Raw genomic sequence first — 24684 nt, 5'->3', positions numbered from 1 at the left:
TGGCACACATACCAGAAGTTGAGGCTGGCGGTTCCTGGCAACAGCACCCACTTCCCCGGGCTCTCCTGTGTGGCCTGGCTCTGTGCGAGGGGCGCTGGCCTACGTGCTGTGTCACCTCCGTACCCAGAAAGAGCTGGTCACGCAAGATATAGGTTTCCCTTATCTGTAAGTTCTGCAATATATGCCTTCATTTTCCATTTGGAAATTTATCGTACAGGTGAAGCTTAAGTCCTTGAGTTATTTGGTTGAGTTTTCTGGACGTTTGGCAGGTTATTTAAAGTAATACTGTAGTGTTGCAAGTGCCAGCGTGGTGAATCATATAAGCCAGTTCAGGTTCAATGTTTACAGTCAGTTCTTTCCAGACATTTGAGAGATTTATGCTTATCTCATTCAGTAAGCAAGACTGTCACACAGATTGCGCTTTCTCAGGATATACTTGCTCTATCCTCCCCAAGAATTAATGCAGGTGGAGATGCTTTTGCTTGAAATGTAACTGTACCAAAGGACAGTCTGTTAAAAATTAGCAAGGATATTCCTCTGTGGGACAGTCACAGGGCAGCATCCTCCATCAGCAGGGATATTGTGCACAGAAAGAGAGAGCATGCATCAGGATATGGCCTCTGATTAAACAGTATCTGAGAATACAGATGAGGACATAGAAACTAATCACAGAATCATAAAGCAACTTTTTTCACCCCAGTCCTGTTTTAGAGTGGAGAGGGAGTAACATTTTTTGATAGATGGGGGATAGAGTTCATAATTCATATGTCATCACTGCTTTCTAATTTATGACAAAGGAGAAATGAAGAAACTGCAGGTACACATAGAATGTGTATCTTGACAGGAGAGACCATAGCAGCATTGTTCCACCAGCTCTGAGGAAGAGGCATAGTTGCATGGTTGTTTTTCTTCCCCTTCTGACATTAGTGCTGCCTGTAGTAATAAAGTCAGATGCAAACAGTTAAGTCTCTTTGGTTTGGACATTTTGAGACTGGGATCCCTTTCCTTTGGATAGTAGGTAAGAGTAACACCTTTTCTTGCCAGTTTTCCAAGTGAGCATGAGATAACAAACATTACTTACAAATCTTCCCATAATACTGCCTTCAGATGCCTTTCAGATAAAGGAAATAACCTTAATTTCTTTATTCTTGTCCAGAATAAAGAGCATATGACTTTTTATTAGTATTTACCCCTAGAAAGTTGGAATGTTCACAGCAGTAAAATAAAACCTCTAGTAAGAAAAATTCTTCCTTCTTTGGTATTGTATTTGTTGAGGGGGTGTTGCTGGATAAACTACTTGGCACTTGATTTATAATAAAAGGGCTGTTGCTTTTTGTTGCATTCTATCTAGACCTCTGGAATACAAAGGAAGATCCAACTAATTCTAACTAATAGTTAGATGGATAATGGCATGACAGCATGTCATGGTAGTTAATGCCATTTTAATGTTGTCTTTAATTTTTCATGTCTCTGAATTTTTTTGAAACTTACTGGCTCATTCTTAGAATAGAATCTGGGGCAGGGTTTGGTTTTTTTTTGTTTTTTTGTTCCTTTATAGAAAACATGCAACCAAGTGCTCTGGGTGCCTTTAGAGGGGTCCCTAAAGAGGTCTTTACTTGTTCTGAAACCAGAAACATAATAACAGATTGCAGATTTTAAGTCTTATTTGACTAGTATATTATAAATGCTATCTAGCATCTGTTTGATGTTAAATGTATTAGTTGAGTTCAGTTATTGTCACAAAATAATCCTCATGACTGAAGTATTTTCATTTTTCTTGGTCATATTAATAGTGATGTCAGACATCAGTTCATGCATTGGAAATTGGCACTTTTATCATGTACAGGAGATCTGTAACACTTGGCAGATTAACATAGGTCAGCAGAGAACAGATATTGTTGATGTAATTCTAATTTTTCAAATACTACCTCTTTTTTTTTTTTTTTTTTTTCCTCTAAGATGCTTCATGCTGAAAGTAGAGTAAGGCTCTTGGAGTGTCAGAATGAAATCACAATTGAACCATGTTCTAAAAAAATGAAGTCAGCAGAAGTGGCTTGTGGGAAACTCTCTGATGATGATAACCAAGGTATTCAGGAGGAGGAGGACGTTGAGAGAACGTCAGATAATTTGATACCAGCATGTGCCTCAGACAATGAAGGGAAACATGAAATGCAGGAGCAAGGGAAAATACCTACTGGTCTCTCTGAAACAGTGAATGAAGTGTTCCATGAAAGTGATCTAATGCTTATTCAGCCAGTTGATTCGGAAACTGTGCAGAATATAAATCTGCCATTTGCATCAATAAATGACGCTGAAGTTGAAGAAAAGAAAGACCCTTTTATTACAAATAATGTGAGTGAAGATAATATTGAAAATAGCAGTCCCTTATTCTCAGTAAGTAGAAATGCATCAGATGAAGAATTTTTTACAAGCAAAGAATTTATTGGACCGATTTACAAGCCTGCTGAAAGTAACAGACAGGACAAATCTGAGAGTCTCAGCAAGTGTGGAAGCAGTGATGGAGGTCAGAATGAATTGCATGAATACAGAGCTGAAAGAAAGGAGGCAGAGAAGATGCAGACTGTTTGCTCTGCTGCACCAGAAATAGATGATGAACTGGACCAGTTCTATAAAGAAATTCACCAGCTGGAAAATGAAAACTTAGACACTAATTTTCAGGAAAAAGAAACTGAAACTTCTCAGGAACAACACTCTCCCTATAATTGTAGTCAGACCTCACAAGAGGATTATGAACGCACCTTGTTGGACAGCTCACAACCCTGTTTCTACTTCTGTGAGAAGAAACAGTGTGGGGAACAGAACAGTCAGGAAACAAGCGGTGAACAGCAGTCTGTTGTGGAAACAAGTGACTGGAAAATTGAAAATACCTTTTCTGGACAAGTAGATTCTAAATACTGGAACTGCTCAGTGCCTGAATTCAGACCTGCTTGGCAGTCAGAGGCTTTCAAAGTACCTCAGGGACCTCTTCATCCTAGATTCAACCATCAGTCACATTTTCAGGTACTTAATTCCCCACCACAAAAAACAAATGCTCTCCCATTTCAGAATAGTGAACTTTTGTACAAAAATTATCATGGTTACCATGGAAATACTGATATTGACAGTCATGGTCCATTGCTTGATCAGAGTACCGGCTATGCTGGTCGCATTGATGTCCATACTACTCAGGTCTTCAGAAATGGACATACTGACCAGAGTGAACTCCAAAATAATGGTTTCTGTGAAACCAGAGAAGAGTGTTGGAAGGATCCAGAAGCTGATGGTGCAGAAGGAATGCACAGCTTTTCTTCCTTACAGTTACCTGAAGAAAGATTCAGTTGTTCACAGAAATTTCTCCTTATCTTAAGAGGCCTGCCTGGTTCAGGGAAATCAACACTCTCTCGGTAAGTAAAGATGGGAAGTTCTGAGAAGCTTATCAAATTAAAATTTTAAGGAATTAAAAAACAGATCGCTAAGCACTTGGCAAACTTTGGTATTTGTAAATTAGACTGTTAAAATTTTTACTTAATGAGGACAAATTACAGTAAATATTAAGGTTTTTTTTTTGCCTAGTTTAAAAAGCACGTAAGTTGACAGAGCACAGACGCTATCTGTATTAAGTGAAAATAGATTTCTCCTGCATGCAAAAAAACCTTACTGCATCAGTACTTACTGACAGCTTCATCCAGAAACTGTTCATCACAATGGGATGTGTTCTGTAGTTATCATCTGTTCTGCTCTCAGGATCTATGAAGTAGATCAATGATCATGTTCCTCCTTGGTTTTTGTACAAAGGAGTAACCCTGCCTTTGTGTTTTTTTTTTTCTGAAATTTATGAGACCATGTTCTCTATATCATAGGAAAATACTAGAATATTAGAAATTCCTAGCTTCTGTGTTTATAGAATTTTAGCTGTAATATTTTTGTAGTTACCTAATTGCTATATTTTGCAATCCTGCATTCTTGAAGCTGCACCTTTCTCCGTGGGTATTACTGCAGTAATTCCTTTAATATATCAAAGCAGAATAGGAAATTTTAACAAATAACCCTGTGGAAAAAATGCTGCTTCATTCGGTGCATGATTTAGATAACAGTTAATGTGAAGATATCAGGGTTTTTTTCCCCCATGTTTGTTGTGCTGAATTGTCTCTGAATCTTTCTCCAAGTATTGTACTCATATTATCTGAAAGATTCCAAGTATCTTCAGGTTTTTATGAGCACATTCATGATTTTTTCATCTCTCACTAGTGAGATCAATTACTGATTTTATTTAACAGATGGGAAAGTGGGCACTATGACATCAAGGTCAAGAACAGTCATCAAATTTGAGTGTGGAATTTGAACTCTGTGGACTTGTTTTTCAGCATATTCAAGTATATGCAGGTTCATGTGTTCAACATCTTGCTATAATTGTTAATTCCCATGAAATCATATCTCTTGTATTAAGTACCTGAGGGGGAAAAATACTAGAATTAATGGCTGCTTGTGAGAAAAATACATATATTATTAAAGTCGTCTTATCTTTAGTTAAGTTGAATACGTTTTTCTGTGTAACATCATAGAATTCTGCAGTGCAGTCTAGGACAGAGGATACAGTCTTCTGAAGCCATAGCAGTACCCACAGGTTTCTTTGCAGGCTTGGCATCTGTAGCATGTGCAGACAAATGTCTACCACTTGTGCTAGCGGAAGGACTGTGAGGAGAAGCAGAAAGCTGACGTCTGTGTGGGTGAGCACTAGAAGGGAATGAGGTGCATCTTTCAAGAGAGTTTGCCAAGTATCAAATGACAGCAGAGCAGCAGTGGGACACAGGAATCTTGAATTCCTGTATGCAATTTGTGCAAAGTAAGGGTTTGCAAGTACAGCCACTTCTGCTCCAAACTTAACCTGTCTGTTCTGAGTCCTCCACTGAAGTCTGTGTTTTGTTCTGACTCTTATGTCCCAACTGCTTGGAATAACAGGCATGTGCATATTTTTTGGAAGAGGCTTGTGGAGGTCAGCTAATCTATCCATTCTGCTTGGAGCAGGTCTGTCACCATTGTTGGATCAGATCAGCTGTGTCTTTGTCTAGTCTGATCTTGAAAAACCTTGAAGTGCAGAGGTTTCAGTCTTTCCAACCTTTCTGACACAGTACTACCCTCCTGGTAAAGAAGTTCTCCCTAATCTCCAAACTGAAGTTCCCAAACCATAATTTGTATATGTTCTCCTCTGTTATAAGATATGCTCTCACCTGTTAGAACCTGTCTCATCACCTTTGCAGCTTTGTTTCAGGTGAAGGGGTAGGCTTAGTTGCTGTATCTGGCTGATATTGGGTGGCCTTCTACTGTGTTCCTTGCCAGACTAAAGAAGCCCAGCTGCTATCAAGCTTTCCTCATGGACTGTATACCCTTAGCCATCTTCATAGCCATCTGTTCAGCCATTTCATGATTCTCAGCATGTCTCTTGAACTGAGAAGCCCCAAATTTGACAGAGTATTTCAAAATTGACTGCATAAGAGCTGAGTGTAGATGATGCCTTCCATTGATCAACATTTTCTCTAATGAAGCTCAGCATGTGCTTTGCCCTTCTTTTGAGGAGTGCACACCCTTCTCACAAGGCTCTTTGCCCTGTCTCTATTGCCTAGCTCTGCTGCCAGCACCGAGTTGCTTGTTCCCCTGTTTATACCACTGTGCTTCCCGTGTCCTTCCTGTTTTAGACAAATTTTGTTCCGTCTCTTGCCATTCTGAAGATTGTGTTGGGAGAAACATGTTCATATGATGCAATATTGGTGCTAAATGAGCTTCCTGCCACTGCTAGAATCCTCTGTTCAGGAATGGGTTTACTGCAGTGAGAATCTGCACTTTCTGCTCCACTTTGCAAAAAAAATGAGGACTTTTCACTATTACTCTCTGTGCACATTACATTTTTGAAGTCAAACAGTGTGGACATATTTACAAAAAGTTTTTGCCTGATTTCACTTCCTCAATCCAAAGCTCCTCAGAGAAAAGCTTGGAATAATGAAATGTGACTAAAATGCTGTATTTCTTCCTTGGTTTTGGAGGTGGTTGACCATTTAGTTAGAAATTTGGTCAGATACCCAGTGATATCTTTAGCCTAAGTAACAAAAGCCTGCTACAACTAGAAGTAGATGACAGTATGATTCTACAATGATGGAAAAAGTTTTAAGAAGAGAGACTTGGATTTTTAGGATATTTTGCTACTGAACTTGGCAGCAAATGCAGTTTTCCATTCCTCCATAAATATCTGAACATGAATTTGATTTAAAAGGAGCTTAATGAGGTCGAAAGAACAAATATTGGTGTCATTTAAGAAGTACACTTGGAATTAAATCCATTACTAGGAATATATGGAGACTGTTGTCTTCATCTGGGGCCATTCTGAACATAGAAACAATAGTCTACTGTTGTTTCTCATTACCCATTTCTTCAAACAATGTTACAAGCAATGCTTTTAACGTAGCACTTACACAGCTTAGTAATACTAAAGATTTAAAAACTATGTTTCATTATTATCTGCTTTTTTCCCTCATTTGTTGTATGTTGGCTATTTTAAATAGGTGATTTATTAGATTTTAAGGGATCATCTTTATTTTAAAACCATCTGTCAGAGTAGACTAACCAGGTTACAGGTTGTGGGACCATTTTAGTTTTGAAGATAAGTTAAAGCAGGGTTTTTGTCTGAGTGTGTGCACTCAAATGCGCACTGAAAAAAACCAATGTGTGTTGATTTCCCGACTAGTTAAAATGAGCGTTTTGGTTTCAAGATGAGCTTTCTGTGTCAAACTAATATCTTCTTTTCGGTCAGATAGCATGTCTGGAAAAAGTAGTTGAGCTGCTTTAATTTTTCTGCCTGCTTTAATTTTACTTTCCTACTGTGTTCAGAGGTGGGTGTTCAATTGCAGGGAAGGTTTGGGGTGAAAAAAGTGGATTATAGCAGTTGAATAATACTGCTGCTCATTTCATTTGTGTGCTCGTATTGATGCTGACTGATCTGTAGTCTGACTTATTAGGAATGTCTTTCTCTTTTTTCTTTCTCAAAAGTGGAATATCATCTCTTTGTGGCTTTAGATAGTAATGATGCTTTCTTTGTATAGATGTGCATTTTGTTGTTTCTGTTTCCTAGTTCATGAGCCTGGGATAACTTTTATTTCCAAATACATGTTAGAATTATGTGAATTGGTCTATATGGTGTCAAGAAGTACATTTGTATTTTGAATGTTGCAAATTTAGATACTGTGAATTCTGAAAGTAGTTGACAGGGTTTTAAAATTCTATGGTTTATGATTTAATTTCACAGTTCAGAAACAGGCTATAATTCTTGCTGTAATAATTTAAGTTTCAGTTCCTAAACTCCCTACTTTGTGATAGGTTGTGTGTTGTGTACAGGATAAGGATTCTGTTACTCTGACCTCTTTGGTAGTTGCTTTGCCTTACCAAATTCTGTAGTTTTATGATTACTCTTGTAAACATAGTTCACTGATGTAACAGTTATAATATAGTAATATATTAATGTCTAAACTTCAAGGAATAATAACAATGTATTTCAAGAATAAACTTTGATGGGTTTGCAATATTCCCAAACCCTTGTTATTCTGTTTCTTTATTGCTACTAGTAATGTATGTAAGATACAGCAGAAGAACTTGAGTAACTGAATTATTCTCCATAATGCTGACCAAACAGAGTCAGTTTCTAGAAATAAAAATAAATGCCACATTAGTCCCATTAGTGTTGATTCATCGGTTCATATGTGACACTTTATGGTCAGGCTCCTAGGAGCTGTAGGAGCGTGTCTTATCTACTCAGCTGGTGGAAGAATCCTAGTCATTACTTGCTACCTCTGTTATTAAGGCAGATGGTCTGTAATCTTTAAGATGCATATATACATTCAGCACACAAAAAGTGATTGTGGAAGATGGATCCAGTCTTTCTAGCATTATTAATTGGCAAATGTAGCATACTGTAAGTAAGAAAATTTGTCTGTGTGTGAAATAATGGCTAAGTAACTTAATGAATATAAATTCCTGCTAAATACTTAATAGAAGAGAAGAATGGATTAAAAAAAAGAAGCTATGGTGTATGGGTTTTCTGGTGTCATTTTATCTACTTAGAAAAATCCAGGCTTTTAATCCTTCTCTGCTTTTTCCTAAAGTAGTGTAATACACCTTCTGTTAAAAGACATAGGCTCTAACAAAAATAATTATTGAACCATGTCCAAAAAAAGTGTCTGTACTTTTGGTGTGTCATGCTCTGCCTTCTGAAATAGCATGGCTGTTTATCCTGAGGTAACCTTCATGCTCTGGAAATGGGAGAAAGAGCAGGAAGGAAGCTTGTGTGCAGCTTTGGTCATGTTACTTGAGCTGTTGTGTTGTTAGTAGTTTCTTCAGGTTCTCAGTAATCTGAATGTTGCTGTTACAGATCCCTGTGTTTTAAAAGCTGCTAGAAGGTTTGACTGACATGTCATGACAATGCAAATATTGAATTCTAGAAAAGATTAATTTCTGTAGTGTTCATACATCACCCATTACAATAACTTCTGTAATTAATAACTAATAAACATACTATCAGTAATATGTTACAATATGAAGTAAAAATAAACCTGTTAACAGTGAACATTGCAACTGTGACCCTCTGAATTCCCCTTGTTACCCTTGTTGGCGTCCCCACAGCATCTTCTATTCTTTGCTAAAGTATGTTTATAGTTCTGCAATAATCTTTAACGTTAGCTGTGCAAGAAGCATAATGTAATGCACTTATTCTGACCTGACCTACAGATGAAGGAAACTTCTGGCCAGAAAAATACCTATGTTGCTTGGAAACAGCAGGCCAGAAGACTGGGTGAAGAGGAAATTTGTGTTGTCTTTTTTTTTCCTTTTTTTCCTTTTTTTTTTTTTGTCTCTATGGATTCTCATTTGAGTCTCAGCATTTTATCTGCTACTTTGTTTTGCTTTGTCTGTCTTCCCCTTGTAATAGTTCATAGTATTTTTGAGAGAATATTCTGTCAGATTTTGTTGGCATTGGTCTATATGTATGGCTTTACTTCAGGAAAGCAAACTAAAACACTAATCAAGTGGTTTAAGTGATTTGAGAAGTAATTTTTTTTTTTCTGATTTGAAGTAATAAATGAAGTGATAATGAAACAGATGGCTTTCCTATCACTGTGTTAGGACTGAATTATGAGTGATAGGGAAAAACAATATAATTTCCTGATAGAAACTGAGATATGAAAAAATCTTATCTTAAATTTCTTGTCATGTGCTAGACCTAAACTACAGTTCCACAAGATGTGGTAATCCGTGTAGCAGCTTACTGCTGCTCTACTTGGGAGGTCTCCACTGATAGTTATCCACCTTAATGCATCACATCTTGGTGCCTTTTCTTAAATAAGTTCAACTGCTAAAGCTTCAGAAAAATAACTCAGGAGGAAAAAAAAAAAAAACAAAACCAACAATGACAAAAGGATTATTTTCTTGTGGGTAGTGAATCCCAGTGGCTTGTGGATTCAGCGAGTGCTAAAGTTGGTGAGAAAATGAAGGCAAGTGATGCCATGTTACTGGGACTGGAGGGGAAGGCAGCACTGAAGGAGAAGCGTACAGGACCCTGAAGGAATATGGACCCTCTTCCATAACCCTGACTTTCAATAATAGGACAACCTTGAAAGTTTATTGCAACCTTTTATTTTTTCCTGAAATGAGGGAAGTTGCTTTAAACTTTATTAGTTTTCTTTTGCTGTTCCTGTTTGACCCACGTTGTATGTGGAAGCAGCGTGGGCAAAAGTCAGCAGAGGGCATGGTGAGAGTTACGGTGCTGAAAAAGGATCTAAACATCCGGTTTGCTTCTCGGCTTCATTGGGTTGGTGTGTAGAGAGAATTCCAAAGGAGAATTGATGTGGGAAATGTTAGTAAATACATTATGTTATTATGAGGTACTTAGAACATACTAAAAAAAATAAAGTATTTTTGCCTTTTGCTTTGTTTAACAGGTTTCTGCTTGGCCAAAGTGGTGATGGCATTGTATTCAGCACTGACGACTATTTTCGTCAACAAGATGGCTACACGTATAATGCTGCTCACCTTGGGGATGCTCATGACTGGAACCAGAAGAGAGGTTTGAATCCATAAGAAGTATCCCATTAAATTATGCTTATATTTTAAAAAAATGAAGTACAGCATAGTGTGCATGTGTGTTAATAGTCTATATGAAAAGGATCATAAATGTATTTTAGTATATATAGAAGTATATGTTTGAAGTATTCTTTATATTTTAATTAATATATATACACATCATATTTTGAACTTACAGAGGGATCAGACTTAAAAGAACAAAATCTGTCTTCTTTGTGCTGTGACCTGCTGATTTGTTACATTTGATACTGGTATCTTGATGGCAGAATTGAACTTTTTTTAATGCTGGCAATGTCAGAGTATCCTGGTTTTTTCCATTATCTTTCCTGATCATTGAAGAGTTTTTCTGAGGAAGATTTTAGTTCACTCATATACATTAACAGCTTTAATAAGTAATCTTTCTTAATACTTAGCAGTGCCCAGAGGTTGGGTTTAATTGTTAAGGAAGTAGATAGCTGGGGTAAGAAGAGTAGCAGACAGATTCTTGCTCTTTCTGTAGCAGTTTTCTAAGAATCTCATTATCTGTTTGGTCTGCTCCAAGGAGTGGGCAAACTGAACAACTCTGTTGCCTGTCTGTGCAGATTAGCCTCTGTGCTTCAGGAAAGCAGAAGCTTCTTTCCTGTCTGGAGGACTACATCTTTGCATCAAGATGGTCAAGGAAAAAAAAATATTTTTCCTTTTCCTCCCCTTCTGACTGTAATGCAAAATTTACGATATATCAGGGAACTTTTCCGTATGAACAGTGAAGGAATTTTTTTCAGAAATCATTAGACTATCAATTACAAAGAGCACTTCTGAAGATGGAGTGCAGCAATAATAAATACTTGGAATGAGGTTCCCAGTAGGAGCCTAGGAGCAGAAGAGTTGACAAGGTAGTAGTTGAGAAGACTCGACACTTGCCAGTCACAGAAACACCACTAAACAATTCTCTCCTGATAATCACTTCTGGCTGTTTCTGCCTAGACCTGGAGATCTCTCTAGTTGTGTATCACTTAGTTACACAGGGGTTTTGACAACCAGAACAGAATATAATTTAGTTACTCAGCGATTTGTTGGCAAGAACAGGAGCAGCTCTGCTGTGCTGTTTAAGAACACCTCCACCGTGAAACATCTGCCAGAATAGCTTTGGGTTGAAGTTACGCTCAATTCTTAACCTCCTGCTTTGACTAATTAGAGCTCTCAGACTTGGAGTACTTCAAGAAGCTCTTGGTTTTGCTTGTGTGGGGATCCTTGGAATACATGAAATAAGAATTTCAGGGAAATGGTAATCCTAATAGTTGGATTTGTTTGATAGTAGGTCTAGGTTAAAGTTTCTTATAGATTGTATTAGTTGCAGAAGATATATATTTGCTAGTAATCATATGAAAACATATTTAGCTAGAGCTTTATAATCTTCTTGTTGGAATTGTGGAGAAGGCAAAAATTTACTTTCTTCACAAATGAGAAAATTACTCTGTTAACATTATCCTCCCCTCAATTTTGGGGAGGGAATGAATCTATAATATGCTAAGTATGAGGAAAAAAATAGTTAAAAGTGAGGCCCATTAGGGAAAAAAAGTTAGTTTATATTAGATCAACAATTACAATCTCTCAAATGCTTATGAGACAGTGAATTACATACCCTTGGTACTAAAACATATACAAATATGGTGTGAAGATGGTACATTCAAGTGCACAAATATTAGGAAATACTAGAATTAATTTGCCAGTGTGACTTTAGCTGTGAAATCAGTGTCACTCTTACAGGGTTTTAGACCCTTGAAGTTCACTTTTGTGGCTTTGCTAAGTGTCTCCTATTTTAGCTCACACCGCCACTTCCACTGGAACTTTTGTCTGCCTTTAACGTGTTTTTGACATTGTTGACTTGACAGGTTGAGGTGGGGTTTGTCTGCTTGTTAAACTCTGTCTTTGGTTTGGTTTTAACAATGACCAATAAAATTAATTAATTAGTAACTTTTTTTACCTTTAAACAGAACTTTATCTAAGGTATTATATCAGCACACTTAGCACTTAGACTGATAGTTAAAACAAGATGCTAGAGTATGTAAGTGGGTTGTAGTGTAGCTATAATACAATCTTTCTTCACAAGCTTTTGTAAATTAATGATGGTTCCATTATCTTCATTACAAAATTGGCTATTCTCTTGCTATCGTTATTAATCTTTTCTGAAACACATATTTAAGGCTTTTTCCCTTGTTTCTGTCAGTCTAACAGTTTTCTAGATTTGGGTTTCAGAAAGATCATTTGTGGCAAGTTAATGAATCTAGAGCAATTTTTAATTTTTTTTCTTATAATAATGTTTTCCATCGATCCTTAGTTCTCTGTTGGAACATATTTAATGTTTGCTTTTTTCCTCCCTTCTATCTACAAAGTTACATCCCAGACTGTTAATTTAATTTCTTCCCACTGTGCATGTTGATATCCACTAATATAAATCCCCAGTTCTCTCCAATAACTTTGGGGTTTTCTTCCTTCAGATCCCCGCTTCATTCAGAGTACAGACTGAGCCCTGTTCACTGAATGGGCACGTCTTCAACAGATATAATTTTTTAATCCTTGTGCTCGTTCAGAATCCTGCTTTTCATTTAATGCATAGTATTTTAACTTTGTTTAATGAAACATTATTAATTCCCAGACTTAATTCCTGGCTATTTCCTAAGATTCAGAGTTTTGCTTTGCAACAATAATGCTTTTTTTGTTGCCCTTTTTCTTTTTTTTTTTTTAAATTTTGCCTTCTTTCTGTATCTTCTAAAAGAAGGGTTGAATCCTTGCTCTTTTCCTGCAAGACTTGTGAAAAGTGAAATTCTTGATGTGTTTGTGACTCACATTGCTAGTACTGCTTAGAACTAAGTAAACCAATTTTTTTTCTTGGCTTTAGTGTGTAGCATCAGAGCAACTTATTTGGTTTTTTTAATGGAATTAATCTTCACAATGCTTCTGTAAAATAGAGAATTATTGTAATGCTTTTACTGATTAACTGAGGCACAAAGAAGCTGTTGAACAGATTTTACAGAAGCCTTGCATTCAGTTTTAAGATGCTTTACAGTAGTTGTAGCAGGAATTGAGGAATCTTCTTCATGAATCGGATACTTGATCCTAAATTGGAAGTCTGCTTCTCCATCTGGCTTAGATTCAGGCTGGAAAAGAACCTCATTTACTGGCTGATGCACAGATTTCTTTTATAAAGATGTAGAAGCTGTGTCTCTTTCTGCAAACAATGGCAGAGGTCTTGCTTTCAAAATAAAAAGGTGAAGGAAGCTAAAACAACTAAAGTTAAGGTGGTCCATTTGTCCCAAAAGTGGTATGCTCAAGTACCCTCTTTTGGTGCTTTCCTCTGCAGAAGTTCCTTCTTCTGGTAAGAGTAGCTGGGCTGCTGCCCTGGCTTGTATAAAATGGAGGTGCATATTGCATATCAAGCTGGTAAGGGGACAGAACTTGAGTGTTTTTTGCTTGAGTAAGTCTCCGTTGTAGCATTATGTAGAAGCTGAATGTCATAATTGTGCTCTCTAAATATTCTTGAAAAAGTGGCTGTGCAGTGTTAGTTTTTTTTTCAGAGTCAAAACCTAGTAATGTTGGTTGGGAGTCCTCTGAGAATCCTTTCTGGACTAACTGGATAAGGGATTTAGAAGACTGCCTGATCTCAGGATCAGAGTTACATTTAGTCATAAAATAGATGCTTAATTGATTTAGCAAGACTAAAGCAGCCTGGACCTTATGAAAAGATGCTATTTTAGGCATCAGGGTAACATTAAAATGTTTTTTTTGCTGTGGAGCTGATGAATCTCAGGTAGCCAACAGGTTTGCATGTTTTGTCCCCTAAACTCCTCCAATCATTCTCAGTTCTGCACTGTAATCTTCATTTCTGCTTTGTTAGAAGCAGCTATGGTCGTGCTGGTCCAAACTTAAAAGCATACTAGTGTGTAAGTGTTCAGCCAAGCAAATTACATCACAGCTATGCTCTCTCTGTCTTTGATCAATAAAGTGCTAATTTGGATGCGCCTTCTTACCAGGTGCTGTTTAGTAGAACTCAGGAGCAGCTTATTATTTCTGAAGCTTCTGCCCTCTTTTGGCTTTGGTAGAAATTGGCCAGTGAATCCAAATGTTATATAAACAGATGTAACATGATTGTAATTTTTTGTTCTGGATCTCAGAAATATTTCAGATATGTTATGTCTTTGTGTGAAAATCACCTATTTCTTAGTGTTTTGTTGAGGAAGAACTGCAGTACCCAGCCACAGGTCAGTTATGAACCCACCACGTGTTATGTGGCAGGGCTGGTGAAGCTGGCACCAGGACACAGTTTCATGCCAGAACCTCTCTACTCAGCAGGCCACAGACTTGGAGCAGTTCTGCTGTGTTCCTTTGACTATGCTTCCCGTTTACCCCTTTGAGTCAATTCACCACCACCTGGTTTTTGTGCCCTTCACTTTTATTTTTCTTTCCTTCTTACTTCTGTTTCTTTCTATCTCTGCCTTTCAGTGCTGTTATTCCTTTTCTTAGAACAGTGTGTTATCATCAGACTGGATGAGTGCAGAAACCATCTGGAGCAGTTTATTCATATTTACCATTTTATTTGTGTTACACTGTTTATTAACTTGCACTGTTTTTCACTGCAGCAAAGCAAGCCATGGAGCAGGGAAGATCTCCAGTTATAATAGATAACACTAATACTCAAGCTTGGGAAATGAAGCCATATGTGGAAGTGGTAGGTTTTGGTGTGTGATTGTATCATCTGGTACAACTTTTCAAACTTACCTTTGCATGTGGTAAGTTGGTGTGTTTTGTGCAGAAACATTTTCCTTACTCAAATTCCTACAGAGAGAGTGCTTATTGATATGATCAGTCCTTGGTGCAGCAATAGTTCAGACCAGTTTGAGGACTGACTTGATCCAATCTGCTTGGCCTGGAATGACAGCTAAGATGGGTTGAGGGCAGGGGATATATTCAGCATGCTACCACTGCAGAGCTAACTACATCTGTTTATTACACTGCTCTGTAAACTTTTTGTTTGTATGTTTGTTGTGTAGTAATGATACACATATCACACATTTTTCTTTGCTTGCTGCAGGCTCTAGAAAAGGGATACAGAGTGGAGTTCCATGAGCCAGATACTTGGTGGAAGTTTGAACCTGAAGAATTAGAAAAGTAAGGTTTATATTACAGAACTTGTTTTACTTTTATTTAGAGACATATTTATGCATGCATATTTATGCCTATGTAGTATATTTTATTCAATATTTTATTTTTAAAATATACTTGACTACAAGTACAAAATGTATTTTATCTAAATAGGCAGCTTGACGTACACCTTGAAATGGAAGTGTTACGAATAAAAACTCAGACATAAATAGAAGTTCTGTCTTTTTGGCCCAAAAAGTTGTTATTAAAGCTTTGTTGGACATGAGTAGAAAAATGACTGACCCCTGTAAGAAATGCTGCTATTGTAACAAATCGTTATTCTGAGAAATTTTCTGCTACAAAATGCTGACAGCAAGAAATGTGTAATAATTTCTTTTTGTCTTCTACCTATTTTCCAATAAGTGATTCATTTTGTCTACCTGTATAGATGTCTCAGTGTCAGAGAGTAACAGTCCATTACTAATCAGTAAAGGTTAGAAAGAAAGCTCATATTTTAGATTATCTTATTGCAAGATTTTGTGAAATTTTCCCCAGTTTTCAGAGGATCTGACTTCTGTTGGACATAGGTCATTGGACTTCTGGGTTGTGAGAGTGCATGGGAAGCTGGTTATTATTCCTGGTTGATATCTCTTTTGTCTCAGATGGATCTGCTTTAGGAATTTGTGAGGTATCAGACCAACTTAGGCATATTTCATTGTTTGAAATGTCAAAATATTGAATTACAAAGAGTTCTATCAGCAATTGTAATTTTGTGTGTTTCTAACTGACTTGGCTTATAATTGTTTCAGCTTTGTAAATCAGCCTGTACAATGCACAAAATAAGTGCTTATAATACTTGTATTACTGACTTGGACTTCATTATGTTTGTCAATCTTTTGAAAGCTTTTACCTTTTGTTTTTACACTACTACTAACTTATTTTTAGAGATGAGTCCTCTCTCTGCAGAGTGAATTCTAATAAGTTTTTTCCAGTTTTCTAGTTTGGGGTGCAGCAGTGTCAAGTTAGTAAGCCATCTTAGTAATCGGACATTTCCAAGATGTACAGGGTGAGATTTCTATTACATGAGAGACTCATTTTGCAGGAAAAATTCATGTTTTCACATGGTCTTAACAGATAAGAGGATATACAAATCTGAAGTGTTACTGTTCAATTTTACTATCTAGACATTAATTGTAGGAGTAAAGTTTATATCTTTCCCAAAACCAAAGGAAAACCCTTGAACCGCAAAGTGCTGCTACCAGCTCTTAGGAGCCTCCTACAAAAGTTTTAGCAGCTCCAGTTCCTTTAAGTATTTGAGTAGAGGCCCACTGCCTGGAATCCTTATTTTTTGAGAGTTTAGGAGAGGTAGTCATGTAAGGTTTCATTTTGTCTTTCAATTGCTTGGGAAGAGGGCTTAATTTTTAAGTTGGGTTGGATCTTCTATATTTGTGTGTTTGGGAAATAGGTAATGATAGAGATGTCACTGTAGTTTTGGGATTCCCCTTATGAATTTTTGAGCTTAACGTGTTGTGCAGTACCTGGACAAATACTATGCTAATAACAAATTTGGCTTATTCTGTTGTCTTGAGTCATACATTCTAATTCCCTCCTGAACTGGATAATTTAAAGAGTCATTGTTCCTGGTAGCTGGAACTAGAAAATATACTACCTCCTCCTTTAATTGGCCAAAGACTTTTCTTATAAATGAGGAGCATGTATCCAAAATAGTTGTTTTTAGTGATACTGTCTAGACTGTTGGTAAGTTTTAGCAAGTGACATGTTGATTTTCTCAAAGTCGGGTGCTTTTCTAGATACTATTTTTATAGAATAGTTTCTGCCACCACTTAGTGTTTGAGATATCTGAAAAGGCTCTCTAGGTCAACACTGGGCAAATTCTTGATGTCAAGAACACGACAGAGGTTTTAGTGTGGGGTAGATGTCAAGTGTCTTTTTCTTCCAGTGTGCTTGTGAGGTACAAATTGTCTCTGGAGTCACTCAGGAGTGATTTTGCTTTTAGTTTTGTTTTGTACATGTAACTTTTGTGAAAACATTTGCAATTTGGTATTGACTTCGTTGAACTTGAGCTGATTATTTTAAGTAGTCAAGTCCTGTGCAGGATTACTTTGCCAGTATATTGATATGTAAGAATCTTCTAGTGTAGAATCATTTAATAGGGTCAGAACTTTGCTGTTATCAATAGAGTCTTTGTTTTCCTCTGCACAAAACCAGCTTTCAAGTCACCACTATCTGGTAGGAGCTTTTGCTGATACATCTGTTTTGGTTAAGGATAGGGGCTTTATGCTCTTTTAGCATAGCCAAGTTGCCAAAGGATGAGCAAAGACAAGTCTGAGGAGAAGATCCCAGTGTTAAATGACACTATACAGCAGACTTGTTTCCTTTTTAAAATGAATTTCTATGCCTGATGCAATTTCTGCTATGGGAGATGTTATTATCCTGCTTTGTTCTTTAAGGAGAAGTACTTGCTCAGTTATGACGATACACAAGTCCATTCAGTTGTGGATGAGTGTGCACTTTGTGCCCAGAGCAATTGAGCTGTAATCTTTTTCTAGCAGTACTACAATGTGGAAAATATTGAGGAAGTTTGTGCTTTCCCCATTTGGCATGAAAGGACTTAGACTTTCCCTTCTCATTTTTTCTGTCATGAGAGTCAAGTGGTTTATGGAATCCCCATACTTCTATGGGACTGACTTGTTTTTCCTTTGCCATTAACCTTGTTCATAATTGTAAATAAAATAAAAGCTGTTAAGACTTGTTAACTGAAAATTTTAACATGCTGTTCTTGGACTTCATTAGCACAATGTAGAAATAGTAGCATTTAAACATTGAGCTGCTTGTGATAATCACTGCAGCTTCTGAACCCTCATCAACTTGATACATACTTCTTGGTTGTAATAATATGCACAAATTCCAGGGGTGTGGTGTGGTGCGGGAAATCAGTCTTTCAGAATATTTCTGTATAGAGTATTCTCTTCCCAGTAGAGCCTGTTTGTTTCCAGTGTTGATTTCTCCTCTATAGTTTGCAAGGAGGCCCATGCCTCTTCTGTCCCTGGCAGAAAGCACAAAGGTGCAGGCATGTATTCCCTGTTGGTATGACCTGGAAATAATCCTGCTTGGACGAGGTTTCCTGGTGATGAGAATATATTGGGTTATGATAAGTGCTTGTCTACACTAACAAAAAATTTGTTTAATATCTGTTATTTTCTGTTCAGTTCTGTTACAGCACTGGCAATTCTCTGACTCTCAGTTTATGCATGAGCCTTGTGGCTTTCCTTTTGACAAGAGACTGAAATTTTCTGTTAACATAGATTTTAAGATCCTGTTCCATACATACTAAGATGCAACCTAATGTCATGTCCAATGTCTCAGGTTCTTAATAGGCAAAGCTCTCCCTGAAAGTAGCTGCTTACTAAACACACCAAGAACAGAGCAACACTTTTGGCCTCTTATGTGTTTTACTGATACTTGCTGTAAATTTAGAAAATATAGTAGATAAAGGTATATTGAATATGCTGTTCTGGATCAGAATGAAAATTGCTTCTTATTTTATATAGAGATTTATTGATGAGAAAATACTCTGTCATTAAATCTTGAAACACTGTAGGTTCATTTTTTATGCTAGCTTGAACATGGCTTTCATAAGTAGTAGCATATAACATTATTAATCTGTCTACACATCAGCTAGTATATCAGGTAAAGTCTGATGAATAAATAGAAAGCAAAGTTCTCCTAGAGTTGTGTAGTTACATAGTCCTAGTGGATAACATCACATTTCTGTATGAAGAACAGTGACTGTAATGTTGTCTATTATTTAATATATGCAGTGATGAGTTGTTAAACCTTAATGCAAGTTAAATGCCAAGAGAATGAGGATACAGTGTAATGAAAGTGAAATTTCAAATACTAAAAGTAAGAAGAAAAATGGTGAAATTAGAGGTTTTTTTCTTTTTCTTAAAAACTGTAAACATATAAACATACCAGACAATTTACTTAAGTTTTTATTTTTGTAGGAGGAATAAACATGGGGTCTCTCGTGAGAAGATTGCTCAGATGTTGGAACGATATGAATATGAAATATCCATTCCTATTGTCATGAATTCAGTGGTACCTCCCCACAAAAACACTCAAAGGCCACCTCTGCAGCGAAGACAGAGGTGGGGAGGCAATACAGACTCATGGAATTGTTTCAGTATTTCCAGTAGCCGATAACACAGCTGCAGTCAGTTAATAAAAAACTGTTACTTGCCCTTCTAAAACACATCATCACCTCCAATATAGTAGTGGATCTTCTGTGTTTTAAATAGGCCTATTTCAAGACCATTTTCTTCTGGAGGTTGTTCCTTTAACAGACTTGCATGTAAATAAAATGGTACATTAATGTTTTTTAAAACTATATTTATTACAGTTGTAATAACTTTTTATTTTAGTAAAATATTTAATAGAGTATGACATATAGCAGAGTCTTCATAAAGCTAAGACAATGATGTTGTCATATATCAAGTAACTGTTGAGCAGTTTTTTTTAAAGGAGGTCATATTAGATACCTTTTAAAAGAGAATAAAAGACCAGGAAGAAGAGGTCATTAATGTGATAACAATTCTAATGATTGTCATTTAGTCATCTTCTCTTTTAGGAGATCTTTAAAAAAACCGATTACATCCTGGATTATCATTTTGTTCTATTTGGCATGGATTGCCATTTGGTAAAATTTTGGCATGTATTTTCTGTTTTCAGTTATAGTGTTTGGGGTTTTTTTGTCTCAGAAGCTCATCTGGCAGCTGGAGCCACATCCTGCCAATACAGCATTCACCAGTCTGGAACTGTAGAATCTGAATTATGACTTTATTTATTTGTAGTGGTGGTATGTAAACCATAGTGATGGCTGCACACCACCAACTTTTTTGTGCTGACTGAAAGACCCTAAATTTTTATCACTAAACCCTAAAAAATTCACAGCTGTGTCTTTCTAAGTTAATTTCTTTCTTATACAATAAAAATGAAGTATTTAAAGTATTAGGCTGTCAAGTCAGAGTCCACAGTTGGGGTGCATCAATTCAGAATAAATAGTGGATATAGTTCTGTAAAACCACGTTGCATTCCTAATTTTGGCACAGCCAATATAATCTGTTAAGAACATAACAAAGAATGAGCCAGCATGGAGATTAACTAATTTATTGCTCTTTTGCTCTTAAAAAATGATGAATTTGTAAGTGTTCACTTTGCTTGCTTTCTAACCACTTGCTGTATTAATAAAATATATTTGTCTTCAGTGTTCTTTTAGAAGTTCAGTGAAACATTTTTATTATTTTCAAGCTTGTAGGATTTTATACAAATAAATATTATTACTAACCTTCTTGCTGAAGTAGCCTGTCTTCAGGTCTAACTACATTTGATTTCCTTATACACTGAATGAGTAAATCCTGAACAGGAAGTTTTGTCAAGAATGTGAATTTGTAGCTAAAAGAATTTTCATGGTTTTCTATTACTAATTTGGTGTAATAACCATCAGATCTTTGAAAAGTCCAAAGCCTGCATAATTTTTTTTTACTTACAGACAATTTTTGAATGGGCCCTAAAAATTACTTAAAGTCTGAATACCATGAAAGTTGAAAATCCAGGTATATAATGAAGTAACTTTCTGTGACTTTTCTACACCTTCCGTGCAAATCTAAATTAGTACAATTTAATATGTATCTGCAGTAATATTTTTCATAAGATATTCTAGGTAACTATAAGAGTTGAAGTGTGCAGTTCTACATCACAATATTGTTTTAATTATTTGAAAAGTAATTTTTAAAATGCTTCAGTAGCACATGGTTTGTTAATATATTGAATTTTGTATATATATATAAAAAAGCATTCTGATTATATTGTCTTCACTTATTGTCTTGTTATTTTTACCAATTATGTTACTGTATTTTAGTTTTCATGGTTATCTTTTTCCATGTCTCAAAAGAATTATCAAAATTATTGTAAATGATCGGTAATACCTCAATTATCCCAAAGTTTTTTTATATTTAAACATGAAAGCATATCACAGGTTAGAGGAGGATAAAAAGGTTTTAGACCCATTTTATTTAGTCTATATTACTTTAAGCCCTAATAAAATGATAAAATTTATTGAGGGTTTATGTAATTTTCAGACAGTGTGCTAAGGTGTGGCAAAGAAGATGACTGAAAATTGATGTTATGTTATCTTTTGGTACCTTCTGTCTTCAGTTTTTAAAGGAGAAGGATTTTTTAGCAATACTTCATTGATCTTTAAGTTCTCTAACTGAAAACTGTATCTGAATAGATGTGAATTCATACTATTTTTAAATGGTGCAGATTTTTTTTTTTAATAAATTACTGGTGGATGGTGAGTATTTTGGATATGCAAAGCATGTTGGTCCATAATAGGCTTGCAGTTTGCAAAGGAGACAACAGGAAAGGAATGCTTTGCAGCATGGCACTGTAGCAAACATTTTGTGTAAGCTGCTTAATCTGTAAAGGTGTGTTCCAAGGTGAGTATAATGGCATGGTGGGTGAAAACACAGAGGAACTACTGTCTGTGTAACACACGTTTGTTTCATGGTATATCAATATTTCCTGAGGATATGGCAGTGGTGATCATACATACAGCTCAGAATTTGCTTTTACACTACAATATTTATATGTAAAAATAAAAAGATGGTGTGAAACACACGTTGCAGGTGATTTCTCCTGCTCCATCACAGATGAGGAAGTTTACTTATTTTGTCAGTAAGTATGTATGAGAAATGTGAGAACTCGCTGTTCAGTTAGACTGGGGATCTAAAAAGTTTTACCATCTGGTATAGTTTTTAGGCAGTACCCCTGTTGATGATGATAACATACCTAGAATTAAGGGTTTATTTTGTTTTAGACTTTTAGTAAATTGATAGTTCATCTTACTCCATAAATAATATTGTCAAAAAGTATTGTTCATTTAATGTAACTAATGCATAGAACCTTAATGTTATGAATGCAGATTCTAAGTGTATGCTTCATACTTCAAACTAGTGAGATGCTTGGTAAATGAATATAACCAGAATAGTTGAGATACTTAGCTGTAGTTTTAACATCTTACTTGTCTAAGCATGAAATTTAAAGGAGAATTAATTTGCAGAACAGATAATTTGGTTCATATATCTGACCAGCTGTGTCAGATTATTTGAAAAATAGTCCTAGTTTTAGTTATTCATGTAAGCTGCGCTTTCTTGTTTGGTTAGTTTGCTTCCTGAATCCTCAGAAGTTTTCATCAGCCTGATCTTTGATGGATCGTTTAATGTTCTTACTTTTATTTAGTTTGGAGAAGAAAAACACCAAAAAAGAAACCCACACTTCAAGACCCACAGAGAGACACTAGAGGACTTGTGTGCCGGTTCGGCTGGGGCAGAGTTAATTCTCTCCCCAGCAGCGGGCACGGGGCTGTGTTTGGGTTTGAGCTGAGCACACGTTGATAGCACGGGATGTTTCCCTTCCGCGCAGCAGCGCTCAGGCAGTCAAGGCCGTTTGTGCTGCTCCCCGCCCAGCCCCGCAGCGCAGGCTGGGAGGGGACGCGCCGGGGACGGGGGACGTTCGGAGGATGGTGCTCGCTCGTGTGATGGAGCCCGGCTTTCCTGGAGATGGCTGAACCTGGATGGCCTGCCGATGCCAAGTGGTGAATGGATTCCTTGGTTTGCTCTGCGTGCATGCGCGGCTGTTGCTTTGCCTGTTAAACTCTTCATCTCAACCCATGGGTTCTCTCGCTTGCCCGGTTCTCTCCCCTATCCCACTGGGGGAGAGCGGGTGAGTGGCTGTGGGGCTGAGCGAGGGCAACCTAATCTAACACCTTTTAACATGATTCTCGGTCATCACCTGTGAGGAATTCTGTCCTGTTCTTGTAGCCTTGAGCTCTCTAAGTTCTTTTTATTCTGATTTGCCATGCTTCAAAGTTTTCCTAAGCTTTTTATTTTTAAGAAGAAAGCCAAGATTTTGGCTTTTGGAATCTCTTGAAATCTCCTGCATAGACAGTAACTAAAAACCAGGCTTTGTCTAGCTGAGATGGGACCCATCACGTTTATGTTTGGTTGTTTTGTGTCTCTGTTTCCTGAAGTAATTTAGATTTGGTTGGTATTTTCTTCGTTGAGCTGACCAGTAGGATTAATTTTACCTGAACTAGAAAAAAGATTTACTTTTGTATTTCCACATTAATGTGTGATGCCTGTAGTTTTAACTGCTGCTTCCTCCTAGCAATCACATTTTCTAGAAGAAATGTTTTCCCTCTGTGCTGGTACATCATGGAGATGAGGTGACTAGGTGTATGTTGAGAATTTGGGGGTTCCATTTAAAAGAACAGAGACATCTATAACAATTTCCAGCAAAGAGAAGACAGTGTTGAAATGCAGCTCATAAAATTGAAATTAAGTACTCCGTTTAAAAGAGTGATCCATTGGTTCATATAAGTCAGATGTGGAAATATTTCACTTCAGTGTTTATACAGTGATGCATCCTGATTTCAATGTTTTATGTTCTCATTTTTTCTGAAGTAAAAGCAAAAGCAGAGATTAAAGCTCTTTAGTAATCATTTCCTAGGTAAAAATCTACTTGTGCATCAATTTGGTGTGTGGGTTTTTTTTGTCTTTTTATAGTGGAATTCGTTGAAATTAGCCTTGAAGCTTATTTTGAGTTCACAGGAAAATGTAAAAACAGCTGCTCTTTTAAGTATCTAGAAGATAAACTGAAGGTGAGATCATCTCTTAGTCTGTCCAACATAACTGTAGTAACGGAGAAGGCAGCAAGTGGAGTTAGGCTGCTGGTGTCTTAGATCAAGGGTAATGAAGCATTGAAGCCTTGCATCGGAATCGGTCTTGGTTTCTTCTAGCTGCTGCTGCCGCTTGGTCTCTGGGGGAGGCAGGCACCCCTGGCTCCATGTGCCCCTCACTGAGAGAACGCTGCTGGAACAGCCCCGTGCTCTGCCAGGTCACAGCATGTGCGGCCCTGGAGCAGTTTTTTTACAGTTGTACTTGCAGTCTTTTTAGTGGTGTTAAGTATTTTTCTTTGAGCTGTTAATCAGCTTCTCTTTCATGGTCCCTCTAGGATTTTATGAAAACATAGAAAAATATTTTATGAGCAGAATTTTTGGAATGTGCTTGCGTGTTGTCTAAGTCTACTGATTTAAAGAGAGCATGAGTTCTTCAGTGGGTGTTGTTTAATCTCTTAAATTGCTAACAGACTAAGAGGTGCTGCTTTAGCTGACTGAATAAACATTTGCTTGTTTCTCAGGGGCTTGCGTCATTTACAAATCAGTCTCAGGCGTGGGTCTGTAATGTTGTTTGCTTGTTATTTGGGGTACTTCTTATATATTTTTAATTTATTTATTTATTCTTCAGCCATAGGGTTTGGTAACTGAACAGCTTATCCCACATCTTGCTTTTAACCTTGAAGGGT

General features: G+C 36.8%; 1 protein-coding gene across 1 annotated transcript; it reads left to right on the top strand.

Annotated features, from left to right (window-relative positions):
• The first annotated feature begins 1959 nt into the window (after positions 1-1959).
• Positions 1960-19628, top strand: N4BP2L2 (NEDD4 binding protein 2-like 2). The gene is made up of 5 exons (XM_008949087.1): positions 1960-3404; positions 9978-10102; positions 14736-14824; positions 15188-15264; positions 19266-19628. Exons 1-5 carry the CDS (start codon positions 1960-1962, stop codon positions 19462-19464), a joined length of 1935 nt encoding a protein of 644 aa, XP_008947335.1. The 3' UTR covers positions 19465-19628.
• The last annotated feature ends 5056 nt before the right edge of the window (positions 19629-24684 follow it).

The sequence above is a fragment of the Merops nubicus genome, unplaced genomic scaffold (genome assembly GCF_000691845.1).
Source record: "Merops nubicus isolate BGI_N331 unplaced genomic scaffold, ASM69184v1 scaffold19621, whole genome shotgun sequence".
In the NCBI taxonomy this organism is placed as follows: Eukaryota; Metazoa; Chordata; class Aves; order Coraciiformes; family Meropidae; genus Merops; species Merops nubicus.
This window is presented reverse-complemented; position numbering and strand designations above follow the sequence as displayed.

Coding starts and splice junctions, on each gene's coding strand:
- N4BP2L2 (XM_008949087.1), top strand. CDS start 1,960: ATGCTTCATGCTGAAAGTAGAGTAAGGCTCTTGGAGTGTCAGAATGAA. Junction 10,103..14,735: donor TGACTGGAACCAGAAGAGAG/GTTTGAATCCAT, acceptor TTTTCACTGCAG/CAAAGCAAGCCATGGAGCAG. Junction 14,825..15,187: donor TGAAGCCATATGTGGAAGTG/GTAGGTTTTGGT, acceptor TGCTTGCTGCAG/GCTCTAGAAAAGGGATACAG.